At 42.6% G+C, this 21100-nt stretch overlaps 1 protein-coding gene across 2 annotated transcripts in view; it reads right to left on the bottom strand.

Annotated features, from left to right (window-relative positions):
• MTHFD1L (methylenetetrahydrofolate dehydrogenase (NADP+ dependent) 1 like) overlaps positions 1 to 21100 on the bottom strand; it is a 185680-nt gene that overhangs the window by 90140 nt on the left and 74440 nt on the right. For both annotated transcript variants that reach the window (XM_028103372.2, XM_028103371.2), the window contains exon 20: positions 15543 to 15654. In XM_028103372.2, coding sequence (XP_027959173.1) covers positions 15543 to 15654 — 112 coding nt within the window. The remainder of the gene's footprint in view (positions 1 to 15542; positions 15655 to 21100) is intronic.

Consider the following 21100-nt stretch of genomic DNA (forward strand, 5'->3'; position numbering starts at 1 on the left):
CCCTCAGTAGAGAGCCTGCTTCTCCCTCTCCCTGCTTGTGCTCTCTCTGTCTTCTCTCTTTCTAAATAAATAAAATCTTAAAAAAAAAAAAAAACACAAAAAAATCCCCCAAAGTATTAATAGATAAAACAACTTTATGGTTGAATCTGGTAAGAAAGGAGGGTTTTAGAAAACACTAATAATTAATGTTTCTGTCTCTGCCTCCCAAAAGACATAAAGAGGTCCACAAAAGGCTCCACTGTTCCTTTAACAGTTACCAGTTTCCTAATATTCCTTGCCAGAAATTCTACTGCTTTCTTTGAATAAGACAGTACAATATTGTAATTACACCAAACATTGCTAAAAGTTTAAAACAACCTCATGGAATTATAATTTTCTAAACTACAATTTACATATTAGGTAAGGGTAATTTGACTCTTTTTAGGTTGAAAGTTCTCAGCCAAGATAGGGTAAAATAACAGTCACACAATGGAAATTTAGAAGTCACTCACTGAACACTGGGTCTTAATAACCTCCTTAAATAGCCTTGCATTTTGTGAATTTCAAACCTCAAGTTTAATCTTGATCACATTTAAAAATCATTTTATGTTAACTTTCATAGTACTAATCTCCGTAAAACATGTCTTGACAAAGGTCTACTTTAGCTCCACGTTTTATGATGGTAAGCACAATTACATTAGGAACATTATTTAGAATATGCATAAATCTTAATGAGGGATGGGCTAGATATCTCATTGAAAATAAACTGGCATTTTGTAAATGTAAACAGTTGAGGTTAGGTTAGACATTCCTAAAGTTCAAAACTTCTTTCAATACTTTCCCCAAACTTCTTACTTTTTATTTAATTGCTCTTTATTTAAATACCGCTTCAACAAACTACCTGGCAAATATGTCCATATTCACCATTAAAGGCCTACTGGAAATTTGGACACATTTACCAGCAGGTAAGTCATTTAGCCAACTCGTGTATTAATGATTTTTCATTCAAAAAACATTTAGTGCCCATTAGGAGCTCTGCATAGGCCGTATGATGATGATATGGAATGACAGCGACCACTGAGGAAACAGTAAGGCACAGCGGAAAGAGCAAAGGCTCTGGGGCCAAGGACTTAGGTTCAAATCCCTGATCCTCATTGCACTACCTGTTTGCCTTCAGACAAACTAATAATTCACCCTGACGTTCCATTTCCTCTCCTAGAACAGGAGGTTATCCTGGTAACTATCTCCTAGGGTTGTTATAAAACATATGAACATATATAACACCTATAAAGCCCCCAGGAGGGTGCCCAGCACACAGCAGGTCCTCAAGGAAGGTGAACTCTTGTCCCTAGGAGTAAACACTTATCCATGCCAGGAACCTCTCTATGTGCTTTAGATGCATGGTTTTCCCTGGCTTTACAGATGAAAGAATGGAGGTGCGGAAGGATTGTCAGCGCCCAACAGAGGGGTACCACCTGGGGGTCTATCTGGTTGTCCTAGTGAGTGGGAGGAGCTGTGGGTGGGGCAGGATGCTGGACATCTTGCAACATGCAGGGTAGTCCCACAGAAATTTGTCCTCTGCCCACAGGATCTTCCCTCCAGACACTCTTGTAGTTGAAAAACCTGCTTATGATTATAGGGGGCTAGAACCTTCCCCCTAGTTTGTTTTACACAGAAATATAATATTTTTTCAAGCTATCAATATATGCCCAGTTTTCAAGGAATGCAAACAACAGTGAACACTGAAGAAAGGTTAGCCTTAACTTTGCCACGAGTTGTGTGCTTTTTCAGAAGATCATGTCACCAATGCCAATAACCACTTGTGACATCTGAGTGGCCAAGAACACCTAATCCTTCTGCATTCATGCCTACCCTGTGCACTCAGTCTTACAGATGTGTGCAAACACCTGACCACTCGGAACATCTTCTAATGTAATTGAAATACTGATGAAAAAGTTATGAACTGTTCCCTTCCCTGCCTCTACAAAGTTCTCTGAATTGGGAAGACATTTAATGACTTTTTATGGAGAAGCTAGATTACAGCTGTATACAGATGGGGCGCTCCCACAAAGGGATGGCACTGGAAAGAGCAGCTGGGAGGCGCCGGGAGAGCCTGACGTTTAGAAAGAGCTTTAAGGAAGAGGAGAGAAGCCCCACCCGATGTGGTTAAGAGCTGAGCAGGATGAAGCTCAGAACTGACCAGCAGAACGTCAGAAAGAACAGATTCCCCAATAAGAGATTACATGGTGGGGAACGGTGGGTGTGGGCGCAGCGGAAAGAGAGAAACAGTTTGGAGAATGGCTTTTTTTCAGAAGAGTGTTGGACCTATAGACTCTACAAGGTCTACATAAATAGATAAAAGTGAATAACTCATCTCAATAGGATTACAATGTCCTTTACAAGGAAGCCTACATAGAAGAAGGGCAGGATTAGAACAATATGTGAAGTATCTGTATGGACAGACATACTGGACAGGACTTGGATTTTCTTCTTATGAAAAGTTCCTGAGTCCTCTATAATGATTAGAATATTACTTTAACAAACAAAAGGTATTTGTTTTATATTACATACATGTGGGATGGTCCCAAGATATTCACATTTCCCCTAGGTGAAATTCTTACACAAGCGCACCGGGAAATAAGAGCAAGAATACTGGACCTATTGACTCTGCAAGATGGTTAAAAGTAGCATATCCTGCGTGACTTAGCTACTCTAGTTTTTCAAATTGCAAAATGATTTGCATCCTGCCTCTCTCCCCTTGGCAGTGATGGTCTTTCCCAAATAAGAAGCCGAATCCCTCATGTTTTGATTAGCATCCCTTTTGGCACCACAGTATATCTGAGATGTTAAATATGCCAGTTGAATTTCAGACCATATGTTTTTAATTTTCATGTTTAATGCCATTGCAAAGACTCTCTGCATTGTTTCTCAACAATTTTTGAGTTTCAGTTTCTTGAGCTCTTTTGCATTCCATAGTGCAAGGCTTAGGCAAGACAGGGAGATGCTGGAATGACATCATGCACCTGTGAATCCACTGGGCTCCAGGGCATCCGGCATTCTGCCTGGTAACCACAGAGCATTTTGAACAAGGCCTTCTAGAAGGATTTCCCTAACCCAAAAGGAGGGTGTTTGAAGCAATCCAATTCCCTTAGATCTCTTAGAGCCCTGGTGTGGATGGTCCTGGATGCCTCTGTATAAGAAGAGATACAAGCAACAGCGTTTCCCACTGGCAGAACTCAAATCCCTCTATGAGTTTCATAGGAGTTTCATCAAGTGTACTCACACAGCTATTCTTCACTTGAAAAATGAATTAGTATTTGTGAAGAGTTACCTAAAAAGTAAAGATCCTTAGCATCTTAAGGTGGAGACGGTAGCTGGCATCCACTGTTCCGTGTGGGTCTGGGTCTGTACTTTTTCCAGCGTTACTGCACATCATCCGCAGAATAAGCCTTGTGATAGGTACTGGAGCCACTGTGATTTGGGGAGGTTAAGTGACCTACCCAAGGATACGTCCAGCACACGGCAGAGGACAATTCAAACCTAGGCAGCTGGATTAGTGTTTTAGTTTCCTTTGGATATTTATCGAAAAGATACATGCACCCCTAGGTTTACTGCAGCATTATTTACTGTCAAGATAATGGAAGCAACTCAAGTGTCCATCGACAGATGAATGGGTAAAGAAGATGGGATATATATACAATGCAATATTACGCCACCATAAAAAAGAATGAAATTGGGAGGGATGGGGGTGGCTGGGTGATAGACATTGGGGAGGGTATGTGCTATGGTGAGCGCTGTGAATTGTGCAAGACTGATGAATCACGGATCTGTACCTCTGAAACAAATAATGCAATATATGTTAAGAAATAAAAAAAGAAGAAGATAGCAGGAGGGGAAGAATGAAGGGGAGTAAGTCGGAGGGGGAGAGGAGCCATTAGAGACGATGGACTCTGAAAAACAAACTGAGGGTTCTAGAGGGGAGGGGGGTGGGGGGATGGGTTAGCCTGGTGTTGGGTATTAAAGAGGGCACATTCTGCGTGGAGCACTGGGTGTTATGCACAAACAATGAATCATGGAACACTACATCAAAAACTAATGATGTAATGTATGGTGATTAACATAACAATAAAAAATTATTAAATAAAAAGAGAATGAAATCTTGCCATTTGCAACAACAATGGATGGACCTAGAGGGTAAAATGCTAAGTGAAATAAGCCAGACAGAGAAAGACAAATACCATATGATTTCACTCATAAGTGGAATTTAAGAAGCAAAAAAAAACAAAGGGGGAAAAAAAGACAAACAGACATTTAACTATAGAGAACAAACTGGCAGTTACCAGAGGGGAGGGGGGAGGGGGAATGGGTTAAATGGGTGATGGGGATTAAGAAATGCACTTATCATGAGGAGCACTGAGCAACGTATACGACTGTTGAATCGCTATATTGTACACCTGAAACTAATACAGCACTGTATGTTAACTCTACCTGAATAAAAAATAAATAAACAAACCTAGGCAGCTGGAGCTGGCAATCTAATATATTTGGCTGCTCTGTGGAAAATCATCTCCATTATCTTGATTTTCAGCATATGTAGCAGAAAATGACCCCAAAACTGTTATCGGCCAAAACAGGAACCAAAAAATATTAGTGTAACTTAATATTACTCTAACTTAATTCCACCAAAACTCTGAAAGATCAGGCTGTAAAATCTGGTGATCGTTAATTAACAAATCCTGTTTCTAAGTTTTTAAAAAAAAATTATGAGAATTGATACATACAAAACATATGTAAGTTGGTAGCAATAACTAAAAAGTCTTATCATCAATACACAAAATTCAGGATGGTGGGCACTTTGTGGAGAGGCAGAGAAATGGGGTCGGGGGGGCCTGACTTCTCATAATTTACTATCCCATGTGCACCATGGAAAAAGACAAACAGAAACTAGGCTTCTAATCAAAAACTCTTCAATTACTTTCCCACAAGAAAGGGGATAAATGTTTTGTATTCTTCTTCTGCAAATCAATTCTAGAAAATTGGTATCATCACATACTCCTTTTTCTGCTGAGCTAGATAATAAAGACCTGAAGTTTTTGTCATCTTCTATAGTGAAGGTTATTTCTTCCTTATCTCAAAAACACTTTTGGATTGATTTATATTTAGAGACCATATCAGCAATACAAATAATAAGCAAACAGATGAACTGTAAGTATTGCAAAAGTTAAGATAGTTTTATTCAAAGGATCTTGTCAAACAGAAAAGTAAATAGGCCATAAAATTAAACCTTCTTTTCAAAGGTCCACGGGACTATTGATGACAAATGTCCAGAACTGGACAACACAGAGTCAGAAGAGGCAGTAGGATAGCTTTTCATTTCTCCAAAAACCAGGTACCACTGCCAAGGCAAGTCCAGCATCAAGAGGTGACTAGTCAGGGGAAGGGGGAGATGATGCGTGGATCTCCTTCTTGCAGAAAGCCTGGGCTCTGCGGCTGGGAAGCAGTACTGGAGACCATCTAACTGTTCTGCTGCTCTTCCCTGGGGAGGCGGAGTAGGAGGGAGACCCTCACTTGGCCAGAGTAGGTGGATTAGAAAGCAGTTCCAAGTGCAGGCCCCACCACCGGCAGTGGCCTTGAACAGGGCATGGGACGAGGGGAACTGAGCTCCTGATTGATTTAAATCTACGGAACCTGCTTGGCCCGTTTTTTTTTTTTTTTTTTTTAAGGGCTGGGCCTGACAGCTACCTCTGAAAGAGACACTGGGGAGGAAAAAATTTCACAAATGGTATGACTTTGGGAAAAGGGCCACCCTAAACAAACAGAAATTCTGAGATATTTAAAGGCCTACATGTAAGAGGCAGCATTTTATAAGCCAATATAGATGATCTTTGTGATTCCAAAAGCAGAAATCATGAACAGAAAGGATGGAAAAGAAAAGGTACAATGAACACATTTAAAAAACAAGGCATGGACAGGAGAAGATACTTGTAACACATAATGGCCAAGTGGTCATATTCAGAACATAACCCCCCTAACACCTCACTCCTGGGAACAGAACCTCGAAGACTGCTGCACGGAGACTTGTGTTTATATTCTCAGAGACACAAACTAGAAGGTTCCCGGTAGCATTATTTGCAACAGAACACCAGAAAGGAATTTCAGTGCCCCTGAAGGAAGAGCACACAAATGCATGTGCCTCTGTTCATGCCAAGGAAGACTTCACTACGGGTTGGATGAGGCTTCTTTGATCACAGCTACTCGGATAAATGCGGGAATGTCAGGTTGAACAAAAATAGCCTGCCTTCTGCTTTTGGGTGGCCTGCAACTTTTTTCATAGTCTTTAATTTTTTTTTTTTACATTTTTTAATGTTTGGGGGAAAAAAAGAGGACTAATACTTCATTGCATGTGAGAATTAGGTGAAATTCAAATGTCAGAGTCTATGAATAAATCTATTAGAACACGGCTTCCTTCCTGCATTTTTGGGGGCTCCCTGTGGCTGCCTTTTGCAGTTGAATATTTGCACAGAGATGCTATGACACACAAAGCCTAGAGAAAAAGTTTGCTGATCCCTCCTATAGAGCAATGCAGATAGTAAGATTTATTAATGCATAAAACTTTCAAACCTATAAAATGCTACAGAAACATGCACATCTGCGGTTCCCAAATTGATGTGCTGGGCTGTCCTGAGCCACTGCACTGAACTTGGAGGAGCCATGGGGTGTTTTCAAGTTTGGAGGGAAGCTCGATAGTACTTGACATCTGTTGAGCCCTGCAAGTTCTACTCTGAGGTAGTTCCTGGTTTCCACTTTATTGCCCTACGCTCCTTTCAATGACATTATGTTTGTGAAGCCAAATTTTTGACGGTTGCTGCAGTAAGAGCAAGAATGGTGTGAAAGCCAATGGGAAACAGGAAATGAACTTTGAAGCATCCACCAATCTCAAGGACCGAGAAGTTGTTCAGTGCCCAACAAAGACACACATCTCAATAATAAGTTATGGTGGCTATTTAAAAATGAAATAATATCTTTCCTTTCAATTTGTATGTATTCTTTTTTTCAGAAGCTACTAAGGTGTCAAGACATAAATATCCATGAAGTTGTGTGGACCTAACTACTTAATAAATGGATGTGTTAGGTATTTCTGTTGGCCTCATATGCCTTAGGAAAAAATTGCTGAGACAGTACATGAACAGAGAAGGTCCAGGAACCTGTTGTAGATCTTTTGCGGATACATACTTACAGAATAAAAGTATAAACCACGTCTGGAAATGATAATCCCTAAATTGGGAGAGTGGCTTCCTCTAGAGAAGCAGAAAAGGGAAGGAGATCAGGGAGGGATTCACAGGGACCTCAACTCTGTGTTGAATGTTTTATTTAAAAAAACAAAACAACAAACTAAAGCGCACATAGCGATGTTATGATTTTAACATAACCGAGTGAATGATGGGAATACAGGCACTTATTATATTAATCTGCATATTTTCCTGGATACTGTATACTCAGTATATTTCACCTTTTTTTCCCTACTTATGTTTTTTAAGGGCAGAAGACTAGCTGATGAAAGAGGGAAGGGTGACTTTATACAGAAGCACAGGCAGAGAAAGTTGGGGTGGAATAAGGACCAGCCCTGAGAACGAGGGAGAATGTGGTCAGGTCTCAAGCTCCATTAGAGACATCAGAACTCCCCAGACAGTGAGAAGCACCTTCTCGGACTGGGCTTCTGAACATCGGGCTTAAAGAACACCACTGGGGGCGCCTGGGTGGCTCAGTTGGTTGGGTGACTACTTTCGGCTCAGGTCATGATCCTGGAGTCTTGGGATCGAGTCCCGCATCGGGCTCCCTGCTCAGCGGGGAGTCTGCTTCTCCCTCTGACCTTCCCCCCCTCTCCTGCTCTCTCTCTCTCTCTCATTCTCTCTCTCAAATAAATAAACAAAATCTTTAAAAAAAAAAAAAAGAACACCACTGGTGGGGCACCTGGGTGGCTCAGTCGTCGTTAAGCGTCTGCCTTCGGCTCAGGTCATGATCCCGGGGTCCTGGGATCGAGCCCCGCATCGGGCTCCCTGCTGGGCAGGAAGCCTGCTTCTCCCTCCTCCACTCCCCCTGCTTGTGTTCCCTTTCTCGCTCTCTCTCTCTCTCTGTCAAATAAATAAATAAAATCTTTAAAAAAAAAAAAAAAGAACACCACTGGTGATGAGTAGTTTCCCCGAAGGTTAGCACGTGACGGACACCTCTGCACTTCTTGTCCTTGATTTAATTACAGATATAATCACTGGAGGAAAAAAAATTGGAAATATCCTAAGAAAAATAGAGCCTAGGCTGAGATCTGTGTTTCTAAATAATGTAAACAGAGTGAGGTCTGGGAGAATTCCAGCTTAGAAAGCTGGGAGGCCACTTGACGTCAGATTTTTTTAAAGAGTGGGTGAAATTATAGGAATGTTTAGTTTGGTCTGGTTCTCTTCTACCAAAATGAAAGGATATTTAAAATTTGATGGCAATAAAAAATGGAAACAGACAGCAAGCCGGTGACTGGTTGAAGCTGCGAGCAGGGTTTCCTGAAGCCCAAGGAGCAAGATTTAAATGTTTTGCAAAAGGACAGTGGATAAGTAAGGGGAGCAGTAAGATGTTGTGACTCAACAAGATAACCTTTTAATTAGTACTGTATTAGGGAGAAACATCTCTTAAAGTAGTCAGGAGAAAAGAAGAAGAAGAAAAAATCCCCTACACTGGAATTAAAATTAAAAAAAATAATAATAATAATTTACAAAAAAAAAAGAAAGAAAGAAAACCCAAAAGTATCCCACCACTGTTGGCAGACATTATTACAGTTCGGCACAGTATAATTATACTGGTACGATTTTAAGTTGTGGCCATCCCCTGTAGACAGGTCATCTGAAGCTTGGTGTTTTTTCGTGGGAGTGGGTGGGAACCGGCTAAAGAGAAACGAGAAAATCACTGTAAGCACAGTGGCCAACTGACCGTCTGCACAGGTTTCAGCAGAAGGGGGCCCTGAGGTTGCACCCTCTTCCACTTACTGGCTGGGTGACAGAGGACACATGTTGTAATCTCTCTAGGCTTCAGCTGGGTCATCTGTAAAAATGAGGATTAACAACCCCACCCCCCAGAACTGTTTCAGGCTTCGGTGAGAACGCAGGTGACGGCTGGTTTGGAACACAGGTCTGCAGCTCGGGAACCTCTCAGAGAATGGCAGCATTTGTAATGAAAATATTAACGAGCCTTTGCGTCCCAATCCCCCTCAGTGTGTCTTAGAATGACCTTGGTTATTTATTCTGATCTCGAAACCCTGATCCTGAAACGTTCAGGGCGAAGCTCAGGGCATGATTTAACCACCGGGCATTGGTCTAACGTTTTCTTCTGACCCACAGTCTGCTCTGCTTATGTACCCAGGCAGCCAGGGGAGAACCCAGGGCGGGTCAGTGGTGCTCTCTGCAGATGGCAAGGAGAAGACTCACACTCAGTTCAGGCTGCGTCTTGACCAGCACTTCAGAAGAGGACACTAAATGTCAAATGTAAGTGGAACATGAAAAGCCACCAAAGCTTCGTATAGGTCACTGTAAAGGAAGTATGGGGAAATGCCACACAGCATCCCTTAGGCTATGAGAGGACCCTGGGTCTTGATTTTTTTGGATCATGGACCCTTTTGAAAAATCTAGTGAGAGTCGTGGAGCCCTTCTCTTGTTAAAAAAAGAAAAAAAAACCAACCAATTAACCATATAGGTACGTATAGAATTCCGTATTTAATCATGGGAGGAGTGGCTGGTAGCTACCCGTTAAGAACTCCTAGCTTAAACACGTACAAGTGTATGCTGAATTCCAGAGTGAAGGAAAGGTATTCATTCGAAATGGGAATCCAAACCAAATTAAGAAAACAGAAAGCAAATTTAAAAAACCAAGGATCATGTGTAAGTTTGAAATCCTTACAAATAGTTTAAAAATGAGATAATTTATTAAAGCCTAGAAACTCAATGTTGTTTTCCTTTTCTTCTTATTTTTTAAAAAATAACACATGATTAGGATTTGAAGCCAAAGAAATGTTTGCTTTTACAGCAGTGAATGGAGGTTAAGTGGACTCCCTTGAGGACTGTTGGCTAAAGGAGGAATAGAAATAGCTATCACGGGGACCACAGCATTTTACCCCCAAATTCTCAGGGGCTATTTTGGTCTAGTCTGACAAATTTGTGCAATTACAGTTAACTGAACAACACGGGTATGAACTGGATAGGTCCACTTATATACAAATTTTCTTTCTTTGTGTGTGTGTGTGTGTGTGTGTGTATTTTTTAAGACTTATTTATCTATTTGAGAGAGAGAGACAGAGATAGCGAGACAGCACAGTGCACAGGAGAGGGAGAAGCAGGCCCCCCGCAGAGCAGGGAGCCCGATGCGGGGCTCGTTCCCAGGACCCTGGGATCATGACCTGCGCTAAAGGCAGACGCTTAGCTGACTGAGGCACCCAGGTACCCCCAGATTTTCTTTTTGATAAATACAGTATAGTACTGTAAATGTATTTTCTTTTCCTTATGATTTTCTTAATACTATTTTCTTTTGGGTGGCTCAGTAGGTTCAGTGGCTGACTCTTTGATTTTGGCTCAGGTCATGATCTCAGGGTCCTGGGATCGAGCCCCACTGGCTCTGCGCTCACTGGGGAGCCTGCTTGAGATTCTCTCTCTCCCTCTACCCGCCCCTCGATAAATAAATAAAACCTTAAAAAATAAAAATACTATTTTCTTTTATCTAGCTTGCTTTATCTTAAGGTTACGGTATATAATATATATAACATACAAAATATGTGTTAACTGACTGTTTATGTCATTGACTGGGTTCTGATCAACTGTAGGCTATTAGTAGTTAAGTTGTGGGGGAGTCAAAAGTTATATGGGGATTTTCAACTACACAGGATGGGGGTCAGTGCCCCAACCACCAAACTGTTCAAGGGTCAACTGTAATTAAATAAATTTCACTCTATTTTTAGTCTAAACGGAATATTGATTCCATTATCTTGGAATAATTATTGCAGAGTAGACAAAATAATTCCCTCCCCGTGTGTGATGGGATAGAACAAAAAAACTAGACTAAATATACCTCACAAAACCCATAGTATGGGGAAAATTCTAAGAGATGCCTATCATCTCTTAAGGTTCTTCGTTAATCAATAGGATACTTAATCTCACAAGTGCATTGCACTTACCACTGAGGTTCTGTTTATGGGCTTACTCCTCACACCACATTATAAATGACTGGAGGCTAAGAAACTTGTTCTGTATCTCTGATTCCCAGCTCCTACCATATATTACTTAACATAACAGCAGAAGCTCGATAAATGTGTACTGAAGTAAATTATTTCAAAGGACTTAAATAAATCTTCAGTTACTTCTTTTCCAAGGTATGACATAGAACTGAAGTTGCTAGATGGTTTGCACATTTTCATTTTGACCCAGAAATTCTGTCAGAGTGCTCTTTTTCTGTAAATTACCCTCTCTAATCCTTTGCCCATTTTTCTATTGGCTTTCTTGTCTTAAAAAAAATCAATCCATAATTCTTGGTGGTTTATATATATTCCAAATGTTAGTCATTTGTCTATTACCTCTACAAAGGTTTCTCCTACCCTGTCACTTGTTTTTGAAATCCTATGTCTTTTATCATACAGAATTTATCTTTTAATGTAACCCAAATTATCAATCTTCTTTTGGATTTGGGTTTTTTATATCTTAAGAGGCACAGACTTCTATAAACAATGACTTTTCTGGGGACATAAATTCTCTCAGACTTCAGATAAACCCATGTCTACTGCATTTAACTTCTGTGGGAGGACATTAAAATGGGGCTCTTTTGGTTTCACTTTTGTCTGAAGCCCCAAAACAGCGTCAATTGTTCTCATGTTTAAGGATGAAGCTAAACCTAGCAGCATTTGCAAAGACATTATTTGAAAATAGATTCTGTATCCTTTAGCCCAACAGCTACCTTGAGATTTCAAAGGGTTGATCAAAGTTAGAAGCCCAGAAAGGATTTCTTCAAAGAAAGTTATCAATGTGCAGAATCCCACTGCCCACAACCCAGTGGAAAGGATACGGAGCTAACGAGGGAGACTCTAAATGCACAACTGGAGGTCCCTCTAAGGCAGGGGCACAGTGGTGGGTTGGGGATGACTACCAGTCTGCAGGCTGAAGAGAAACAGCCCCTGCAGCGGAACAGAGACTCAGGTGAGAGTTGTAACTGCACTCCTGCCAATGGTAAGGTCACAGGTCAAAGTTCTGTGGTGCCTGGAGATCAGGTACTGAATTGGCAGTAGGACTTTCTCAAGGGGATACCGCCCAGAGGGTTTCTGCCAAAAGTGTGGGTTCTCTGCTGGAAGAGGCTGGACGGGTACCATCGAATGTCCAAGCTTCAACCCTAGAGGGGCCAGAGGCAGACTAAATGCACGGTAACGGGGGACAGAGAAAAAGCTACCGTTCCCTTCTCATTATCAGCCAAACGCAGGCCCAAGATGGGAGAGACTTAAACTGGAATGAAATTTGGAGTTATTTTATATAAGACTACACCCACATTTTTTATTAGAATGAGACTATTCTTATGAAAGAAAGTGATTAGAGGACTTTAAAACAATGTTTAGAGGAACCAGATATTAATTGAAATGTCATCCAATGTAGCCCACAGACCAGGCTTGACCAGGCAAGGCGGGGTAAGAGCACTGTTTCCTGATCATGCCCTGCTCCCACAGTTCAATACCTTGGCTTTGCTTCCCACATTCCAGTGCAGCCATGGCATTAGGGTAGCACCTTCATGAGAGTTTAACATTACAGGTCTTGAGTCTACACATATTTTGCAAGTCACTGCTGTCACACAGTTATACATAAGGAAACGCGATCTTTATTTATATTAAAACTAACATTGAGTTACTTGCATACCATGTCATAGCAGCGTTATTCACAAAAGCCGAAAGGTGAAAGCAACCCAAGTGTTCCCACAGACAGATGAGTGGATAAACAAAACATGGCATACATAAATTGGAGCATTATTCAGCCTGGAAAAACAAGGAAATTTGAACAGATGATCCAACACGGGTGAACTCTGAGGATATTATGCTAAGAAATAAGCCAGTCACAGGAGGGCACAAACACTGATATGAGGAATAGTCAAAAACTCAGAGACAGAAAGTAGAAGGGTGGTTGCCAGGGGCTGGGGGAATGGGGAGTGGGGAGTTATTGTTTAATGGGTACAGAGTTTCAGTTTTGCAAGATGAATGGTGGTGATGGTTGCACACCAATGCAAAAGTATTTGACTACTGAATGGTGCGCTTAAAAATGGTTAAAATGATAAACTTTGTTCGATGTATTCTACCACAGTTAAAAATAAAATCACTCCCCACCCCCCCAAAGAAAAGAATCACCCCAAAACCCTAAATGAAAAAGGGGAAATTTAACCTTTATTAGTCAAGGATCAATGATGGGGAGAGTAATAATGAGAAGTGGCTAAGAATTATCACCGAGTCTCACCATGGGTCAGGTGCTGTGCCAGGACTTAGCAAGCAGTCTCATTCAAACCTCATTTCAAACCTACGGGGTTTAAATAGGGTTCTATTTAAAGCCCCATTCTACAGATAAAGAAACTGAGGCTAAGAAGGGTTAAGTTGCCTAATGTCACACAACTTGAAAGGAGTAGAGCCAGTTACTCTGACTCTAGAGCTAGCACCCTAACCCATCTGGCAGTGGGCAGAATTCTGTCACTGCATCCTCCCCCACCTACAGCCTCTTAGACTAGAAGAGGTCATAGAAAGCATTAGCAAAATCACTGACATTTGACTGGTTTGCCATGGTTTACACAGCCATTTCTCACTTGATACTACTCATCAAAATACTGCAGTTATGAAAGGAGGGAACTGAACCCTAGAGAAGCTAAGTAACTTAGTTCAGGTCACACTACCAGGTAGGGTTATGATCCCACAGCTTTCATCTCAGGGTCAGAGATACACAATTCCTCATTTCACCTTTTTCACATGGGAATGTCTACAAGGAACCCTCCCAGAGAGGCTAATGGATGGTCCAAGGTCACACAGAAAGCAGTATGTTTTGCATACATCATCAGCCTATACCTTTAAAGATGCTTTGCCACGATAACACATATTCTGTAAATGTAGAGGGACAAAGTAAGGATTGGTACAGGAGCAGAGAGCTCTGTCAGCACATACAGAGTGCTTTCTTCTAAAAGCTCTTTCATTTGTGGAGTTGATGCATTAGAACCACTACTTCACATAAGCACCCAACTTTTCAGTGCCTGCCCTTCCCAGACTCCTGGTCCATTAGCTCTACAGTTATGCTGTGATCAATGGAGCAAATCCATTTAGATGGCATGTCTAGCCACTCTCATAGTAGATTCCGTACCAAAGCAGCAAAGTACACAAGAACTATACAGTACAGACCTTGAGGAATGAACTACATAAATTCTCATTGGATCCTGACTGCATGTCTACAGGGAATTCTTAAAAACGGTCTCAACAGCCCTGAGTGAACTTTATAATGGCTGAGCATAAAAGTGCAGTGCTAAGTTCTTTAGCCCAGTAGAATCTTTTCTAGTAAAATAACTCACTTCTGAGTTTGATTATGAGGCTGATGATGAGTGTGAAAGAAGCAACTGCTAGACTTGATGATTACAGGCACAAATGTGGCGAGTGGCAATTACCTGTTGGCATGTGAAAAAACTGCCACGGTGGTCTGTCTGATATCAAATGATGGTGTTATTCCAAGAATCCTTATTTGTTTGCCCTTTGTTGCTTCCAGCTCACGGGTGGGACTGGGACTAGCCCTGACAGAGCAAGCTCTATGGCAGCTACCCCCTCTTCCTGACTGGAATTTCCATCAAAAACCGAAGACCAGCAGGTGCCACCAAAGGACACCTTTGCAGCAGCACAACGTCTGAAGTCTTACCAATTAAAATTTCCATGTCTGATGGTTGGGAATCTCCCCTCTATTCAACACAAAAACATACTCCAATTTGAGGAAGAGCAAAGTGATTTCGACTGCTAATAACAGCTGACAGTTAACGAGCATTTCTTCTATTAATTACATACAGCATTAGGCAGTATGCTCCATGAAGGCAGGACTGGGTCTGTTTTCCTCACTGTGTATCTCCAGCTCTGAGTTGCATGCCTTGTGCATAGAGGGTCCTCAATAAATACTGGCTGAATCAATAAATAATCTCATTTGGTTTTCACAATAACTCCATAAGGTTTGCTACAATACTGTAATCACCATTTTATAGATGAGAAGACTGAGGCTCAGATGTCATTAAAATGTGTCCAAAATCACTCTAGCAGCAAGTGTCCGAGCTCATATGCAAACCCATGGGTACTTGACATCAGAATCTACAGTTCGAACACAACATCATTTTACTAGTATAGAAGAGACCATAGTGCTTTTCCAGTACTGAGACCATCTATGAAAGGTCGGTCTAAAAGAATATATTTTGAGTCAGAATGGACAGCACTCTTGTTCAGTCATCAACTTTTAGATTTCTTCCATATTCTACAACTAAATTTAACAGAAATGACTTACCTACAAATCCTTCTTGACCAACCAGTTTCAGGGCGATTTTATCAGCCAACACTGAAGAGTTGCCATGGGCGATGTTAGCAAAGGGGCCAGCATGCACAAAGACAGGTGTCCCCTACAGAAATTGAAGAACAAATTAAAACCCCCAAAGACAAAGGGAGGAATGAACCAAGATGGTGAATCTTGGTATTTAAAGACTCACTGAAGCCATTCTGCTTTTATTAATACTGCATATTCAGTGTGCAACTTCTCTCGAAGAAAAAGAAAACACCTTGACTCTCTCAAAGGACCAAATTCCTGGTATATTCTACAACAGTGTCATTCTACACTAAATGCTGAACTAGGGAGAAAAACCTGTAAGGATTGATTATTTCCTACTATAATTTTGATAAAGCACTCATTAGCTGCCTCACTGACTATGAAGTAAACTATTTACCTCACTTCATAGTATTTTGCATTTTATATATATTTATTTTTTTAAAGAATAGAATTAAACCCCAATGGTCTAAGAGGCTTATTTAAATTTATTTTTTTCCTCCACTGAGAAATCAATCACTTCAAGAAAAATCTAAAGAAAGCAAAAAAAAACAAAACAAAACAATACAACTAATGACCTGTGTAGTATGGAAGCAAATCCCATAAGGTTTACGTTCATTATAGCCCGTTTTTATATCTACAATAATAAACTTGCTCTTCTGATTTTTACAAATTCTGTTTTAAGTCTTTCTCATTGTTTAACTGGCTTACATATTAAAAATCTGGTAAGTATTAAGACAATAAAAGCAAAGAAAATTTTCACTCTTGGTAAAATGCTAGAGTAATTCTTACTAAAAAGGCAAAAAACAACAACAACAAGAACAACAAAACACCAAATCAACCTCAATATAAAGGAATTATCCAAACTTTTAGATTTGATTCATTAAAGAAAATCTGTCGATATTTTCATTTTAAATGCCATTTCTATAGTTGTCCTTTATCAGTGAGAACAGACTGTAGCCCTAGCTAAAGGAATTTATCCACATGCGTTGCAATGTTGGGGTTTTATTCCGAGCCCAGCCGGGGCTGCTGGGGTGTGTCTGTGAGGCCTTGGTTCCACCTGTGAAAACAGAGGCTGCCCTCTTACTGACAGGGGGAGGCAGGGAGTGACGGGGGGAGGGAGGCTGGGAGCCACGGAAAATTCCCATGAACCACGATGGGCGGCTAGCCGAACATATTTCAAAGACAAGAGAGCTGAACAAAAGCAGGAAGAAAGGCAGTGAAAGAAAAATCATCTCTGAGAATGAAAAAGACAGAGTTTATCAAAGCCATTCTGTGAGTTCTCTATTTACTTTTCTTCCCAGAGTCCTCAGGAGGCACAATGACAGGGTCCTGATGAGGTCACACAAATGTCTATGGAAATAAAGCTGGCACTATGCAATCCAAACGTAGGTGCCTACGGGTATTTTCGTGTGTGTGTCTAGTGTCTAGATCTGTATACCTCTCTTTAACTTCTCACTTCTGTCCAGATAAACCTTTTAAAAGCTCTGAAGAAAACACTGTTTAGAAGAACTTCAAGTCTCCATCACCTCCTCCCCTTGCAGTCCGGGTCCGTGGCCACCTGTGGTAAGCTACTGGAGCTGGGGACAGTATTGTGAGGACAGGGTCACAGGCTCTGTCCCTGGGTCTACACACTGCAGCACGCAGTGAGGGCCTCCGTCTGAGAAGCACCGAACACTGGTCTCTGGCGGGGGACAGGTGACAGGGTGTGGCCAGGTCAGCATAAACACTTCACTGTTCCTGAGATAACCACTCCCAGGACTAGGTCAGCAGAGTTTTAATTTAAAATTAATGGCCTCATCGTGAATTACTCACTAACGCAGTATTAGAGCCCTGTTTTTCAAACTCCTAGTCTGGAGTCTGAATGGACAAATCTGTCAAACATCATTATTAGACATTGAAACACAGAGACACACATGCTCACATGCTCACCTAATATTTATGGCTATGATACAGTACACGGAGTTAAGTACTTAGTTAAAAAACTGTGATGGGGCATCTGGGTGGCTCAGTTGACTGAGTGGCAGACTCTTTTGATTTTGGCTCAGATCATGATGGTAGGGTCCTGAGATCAAGCCCCATGTTGGGCTCTGCACTGAGCGCGGAGTCTGCTTGAGGTTCCCTCTCCCTCTGCCTGTGGCCCTCCCCCCGCTTGCACTCCTGCTCTCTCTCTCTAAAATAAATAAATAGAATCTTAAAAAAAAAAAAAAAATCTTTCCAGGAGATTTTAACGTGCAGAACTGAGAACTACCAGTCTCCCAGCAACCTGCCGCATGGTAACCCTTGAAAGCCCACTATGGGAGTAACAATCAAGTGTATCCGAACATGAGCACTAGAGCACAATCTGTACACTGATCAGTGATTTTCAGACTATTGGCCAATTTAGATTCCTAGTGCCACTCATTAGCCAGGTGCATCTGGAATGATAAGGACCCAAGTAGCAGAATTCATACATGCAGATATTTTAACTGAATGTTGTGTTTACTTTTTAAATGATGCCCACTGTTGGTTAAAGTAATGACAAAGTGGCCTAGTCTTAAATGAAAAATAGACAGAAATGTGAGTACCACAAGAATGGTCGAGGAGCAGCCCAGCCCTCTGATTCATTCCCTAATAGAAACTAGACTTTTAGAATGGGTGTTATCTTAAAGGTGTGGGTAATTTTTTTTAAAGATTTTATTTATGTGTGAGAGAAAGAGAGCATGCACAAGCAGGGGAGGGGGCAGAGGGAGGGGGAGAAGCAGACTCCCCGCCGAGCAGAGAGCCCAACACGGGACTTGATCCCAGAACCCCAGGATCGTGACCCGAGCTAAAGGCAGACGCCCAACCGACTGAGCCATCCAGGTGCCCAAGGTGTAGGTAATTTTTAATTTAAGAAAGATAAGTATCTGGGGTGCCTGGGTGGCTCAGTTGTTAAGCATCTGCCTTCGGCTCAGGTCATGATCCCAGGGTCCTGGGATCGAGCCCCGCATCGGGCTCCCCGCTCAGCAGGAAGCCTGCCTCTCCCTCTCCCACTCCCCCTGACTTGTGTTCCCTCTCTCGCTGTGTCTCTCTCTGTCAAACAAATAAATAAAATCTTAAAAAAATAAAAGAAAGATAAGTATTTAAAACAGTAAGCTGATTATCCCTAATAATGATGATAATAACATGTTCGTTTTTAAGGGAGAAGTGTTATGAGGAAGCAATATCACGTTTCTTTGTGAGTTTTTTATTTTCATTCACTTATTTATTAAACAGATATGTATTTTTAGGAGCCATATGGTAAAAATAAGTATTCATTTAATTATTCAACAAATGCTTGCTGAGCACCTAATGTGTGTGAGGCACCTTCTAGGAGCTGCGATCTGGTGGTGAGCCAGGTGAAAAAGATCCTGCTCCCATCCTGGTGGATGGATGGACAAAGAAGTAGGGAACTCTTGGATGATGCTCCGTGCCACACCCAGAATGACAAGACAGTGATAGGTCACATGACTGGGGCTGTGTTGGACTCAGTGGCCCGGGAAGGCCTCTCCAGGGTGCTGAGATTAAAGGACATACATGAGTCCCAACGGACAAGAAGGAGCCAGACACATGAAACTGGGAGGGGCATCCCAGGCAGGGGCAGAGAGAATGAGGGAGGAGGCAGGGGAGGGCCCCATCCTGCAGGGTTTCTAGCCAGAATGAGGACCAGTGTAAACCACCCAAGAGCTCTAAGCAGGAGGGCAACAGGACCTGATTCAGTTTCAGAGCTCTAGGGTGGCTGAGCAGAGAAAGGATTCTGGAAGAAAGAGTGTTAGCAGTAGCCACTGTGGCAAGGCGGGAGGGTACGCTGGAGGCCGGGGCAGCAAGAGAAGTGGACAGCTCGGAGACGCTTCAGGAAGGGAGGCTCTGCAGGGATGGAGGTGGGGGGCCGAGGAGAGGGAACCGGGCTCCAGGACGACTTCTCGGATTTTGGCTGGAACCACTGACTAGGTTTGAAATCAAAGACCCTATTTTATAACCAAGTTTGATATGCAATGGCTCTTGGCAAGTACATCCACAACTCTGAAATTCTGAGGTCACGAGATTCAGAGCAAGAGTTCAGGGGTCATGGGGCGTCTGGGTGGCTCAGTCGGTTAAGCATCTGCCTTCAGCTCAGGTCGTGTTCCCAGGGTCCTGGGATGGAGCCCCGCATCGGGCTCTCTGCTCGGCGGGGAGCCTGCTTCTCCCTCTCCCCCTGCCACTCCCTTTGCTGGTGCTCACTCTCTCTCTCTCTCTCAAATAAATGAAATCTTAAAAAAAAAAAATGTTTGGGGGTCAGCACATGGCTGATGGGGGGGAAGTACAGCTGGAGAAGCGAGGGCTCAGACTCTCCGACATTTAGAAGCTGAGCCAAGGCCAGGCCAGCAAACGAGACCGAGGGGAAGATAGCAGGAGGCCCAGGGCCACAAGGTGTCCCAGAAGCCAGAAGAACCAAGGGCTCCAGAAAGAAGAAACATCAGCTGGGTCAGACCCTGTGAAGAGGCCACACAGAGAAGGACAGAGAAACAAAGACTTGGTCACACAGAGGGACAGGTGACCGTGACAGAAGCATCCAGGAGATGTGGAAGCTTAGGTCAAGCTGAAGTTACCGAGGAGAGGCGGGTGGCAAGGCGGAGACCCAGGTCACAGACATTAGTATCTGACTGTGACAGAGAGCAGAGAAATGGAGCAGTAGCTGGGTGGGGACACTGGGTCCTGGGAATTTGGGGGACTGTTTTATTTTAAGACTTCTATCAGAGCCTACTTGCATGCTGACGGAACAGCAGGAGAGAGGAAGGAGCTCACGCTGCAGGAGGGAGAGGCCCCACCAGAAGGTGCTTGTGCTCTCAGCCCCCGGCTCAGCACTGCACCCTTACCTCGGACCTTCCAGCTCTGGCTGGTTCTGCCATTTCTGGCATGTTGCCTTGCATTTGGATTCTTGCTCTCTGCTGGAGCCTTTCTGACTGTAGAGCACATCCCTGCCCACAGGCCTTTGAGCTACATGTTACCCTCCGCCCAGAAAGCTCTTCCTCACACGCAGCTCAGTCTCCTGGTTTGTTCACATCTCTGGTCATCAGACGCCACCCACCTCGCCCTCTGTTCTCTCATTCCTTCTTATTTTTCTAATTCAGTCCTTGCCACCAGCTGACATGTTATGTACTGACTCATTTCTCTATCCTCTGTCTCCCCCACTAAGGGACAAGCTCCAAGAGGGCGGGACTTTGTTGTCCTAAGCTCCTACTGCAAGGCCTGCCCAAGTCATGGGTTCAGTGAACACTCAATCTTCACAATAGCCCGGCTAAGTAAGTCTTCGTTACTATCACCATTTTACATGGGGGAAAACAGAGGCTGAGATTAGCAAATACTTGGCCAAGGTCACAGTCAGTAAATGGCAGAGGGTACATTCAAACTGAGCTTTCTATCGGCTGAATGAATAAATGGATGGAGATTCTGCTTGTCTTCCTCCAATCTACCTGTGCCCTGGGCAAGGGCAGGGTAAATCTAATGAAAGGGGGGTACAGCATGTTTTCCTGGGAAGCATTTCT

This window comes from Eumetopias jubatus, unplaced genomic scaffold (assembly GCF_037043125.1).
Source record: "Eumetopias jubatus isolate StellerSeaLion01/CBP00866 unplaced genomic scaffold, mEumJub1_p1.0 scaffold_6, whole genome shotgun sequence".
Lineage (NCBI taxonomy): Eukaryota > Metazoa > Chordata > Mammalia > Carnivora > Otariidae > Eumetopias > Eumetopias jubatus.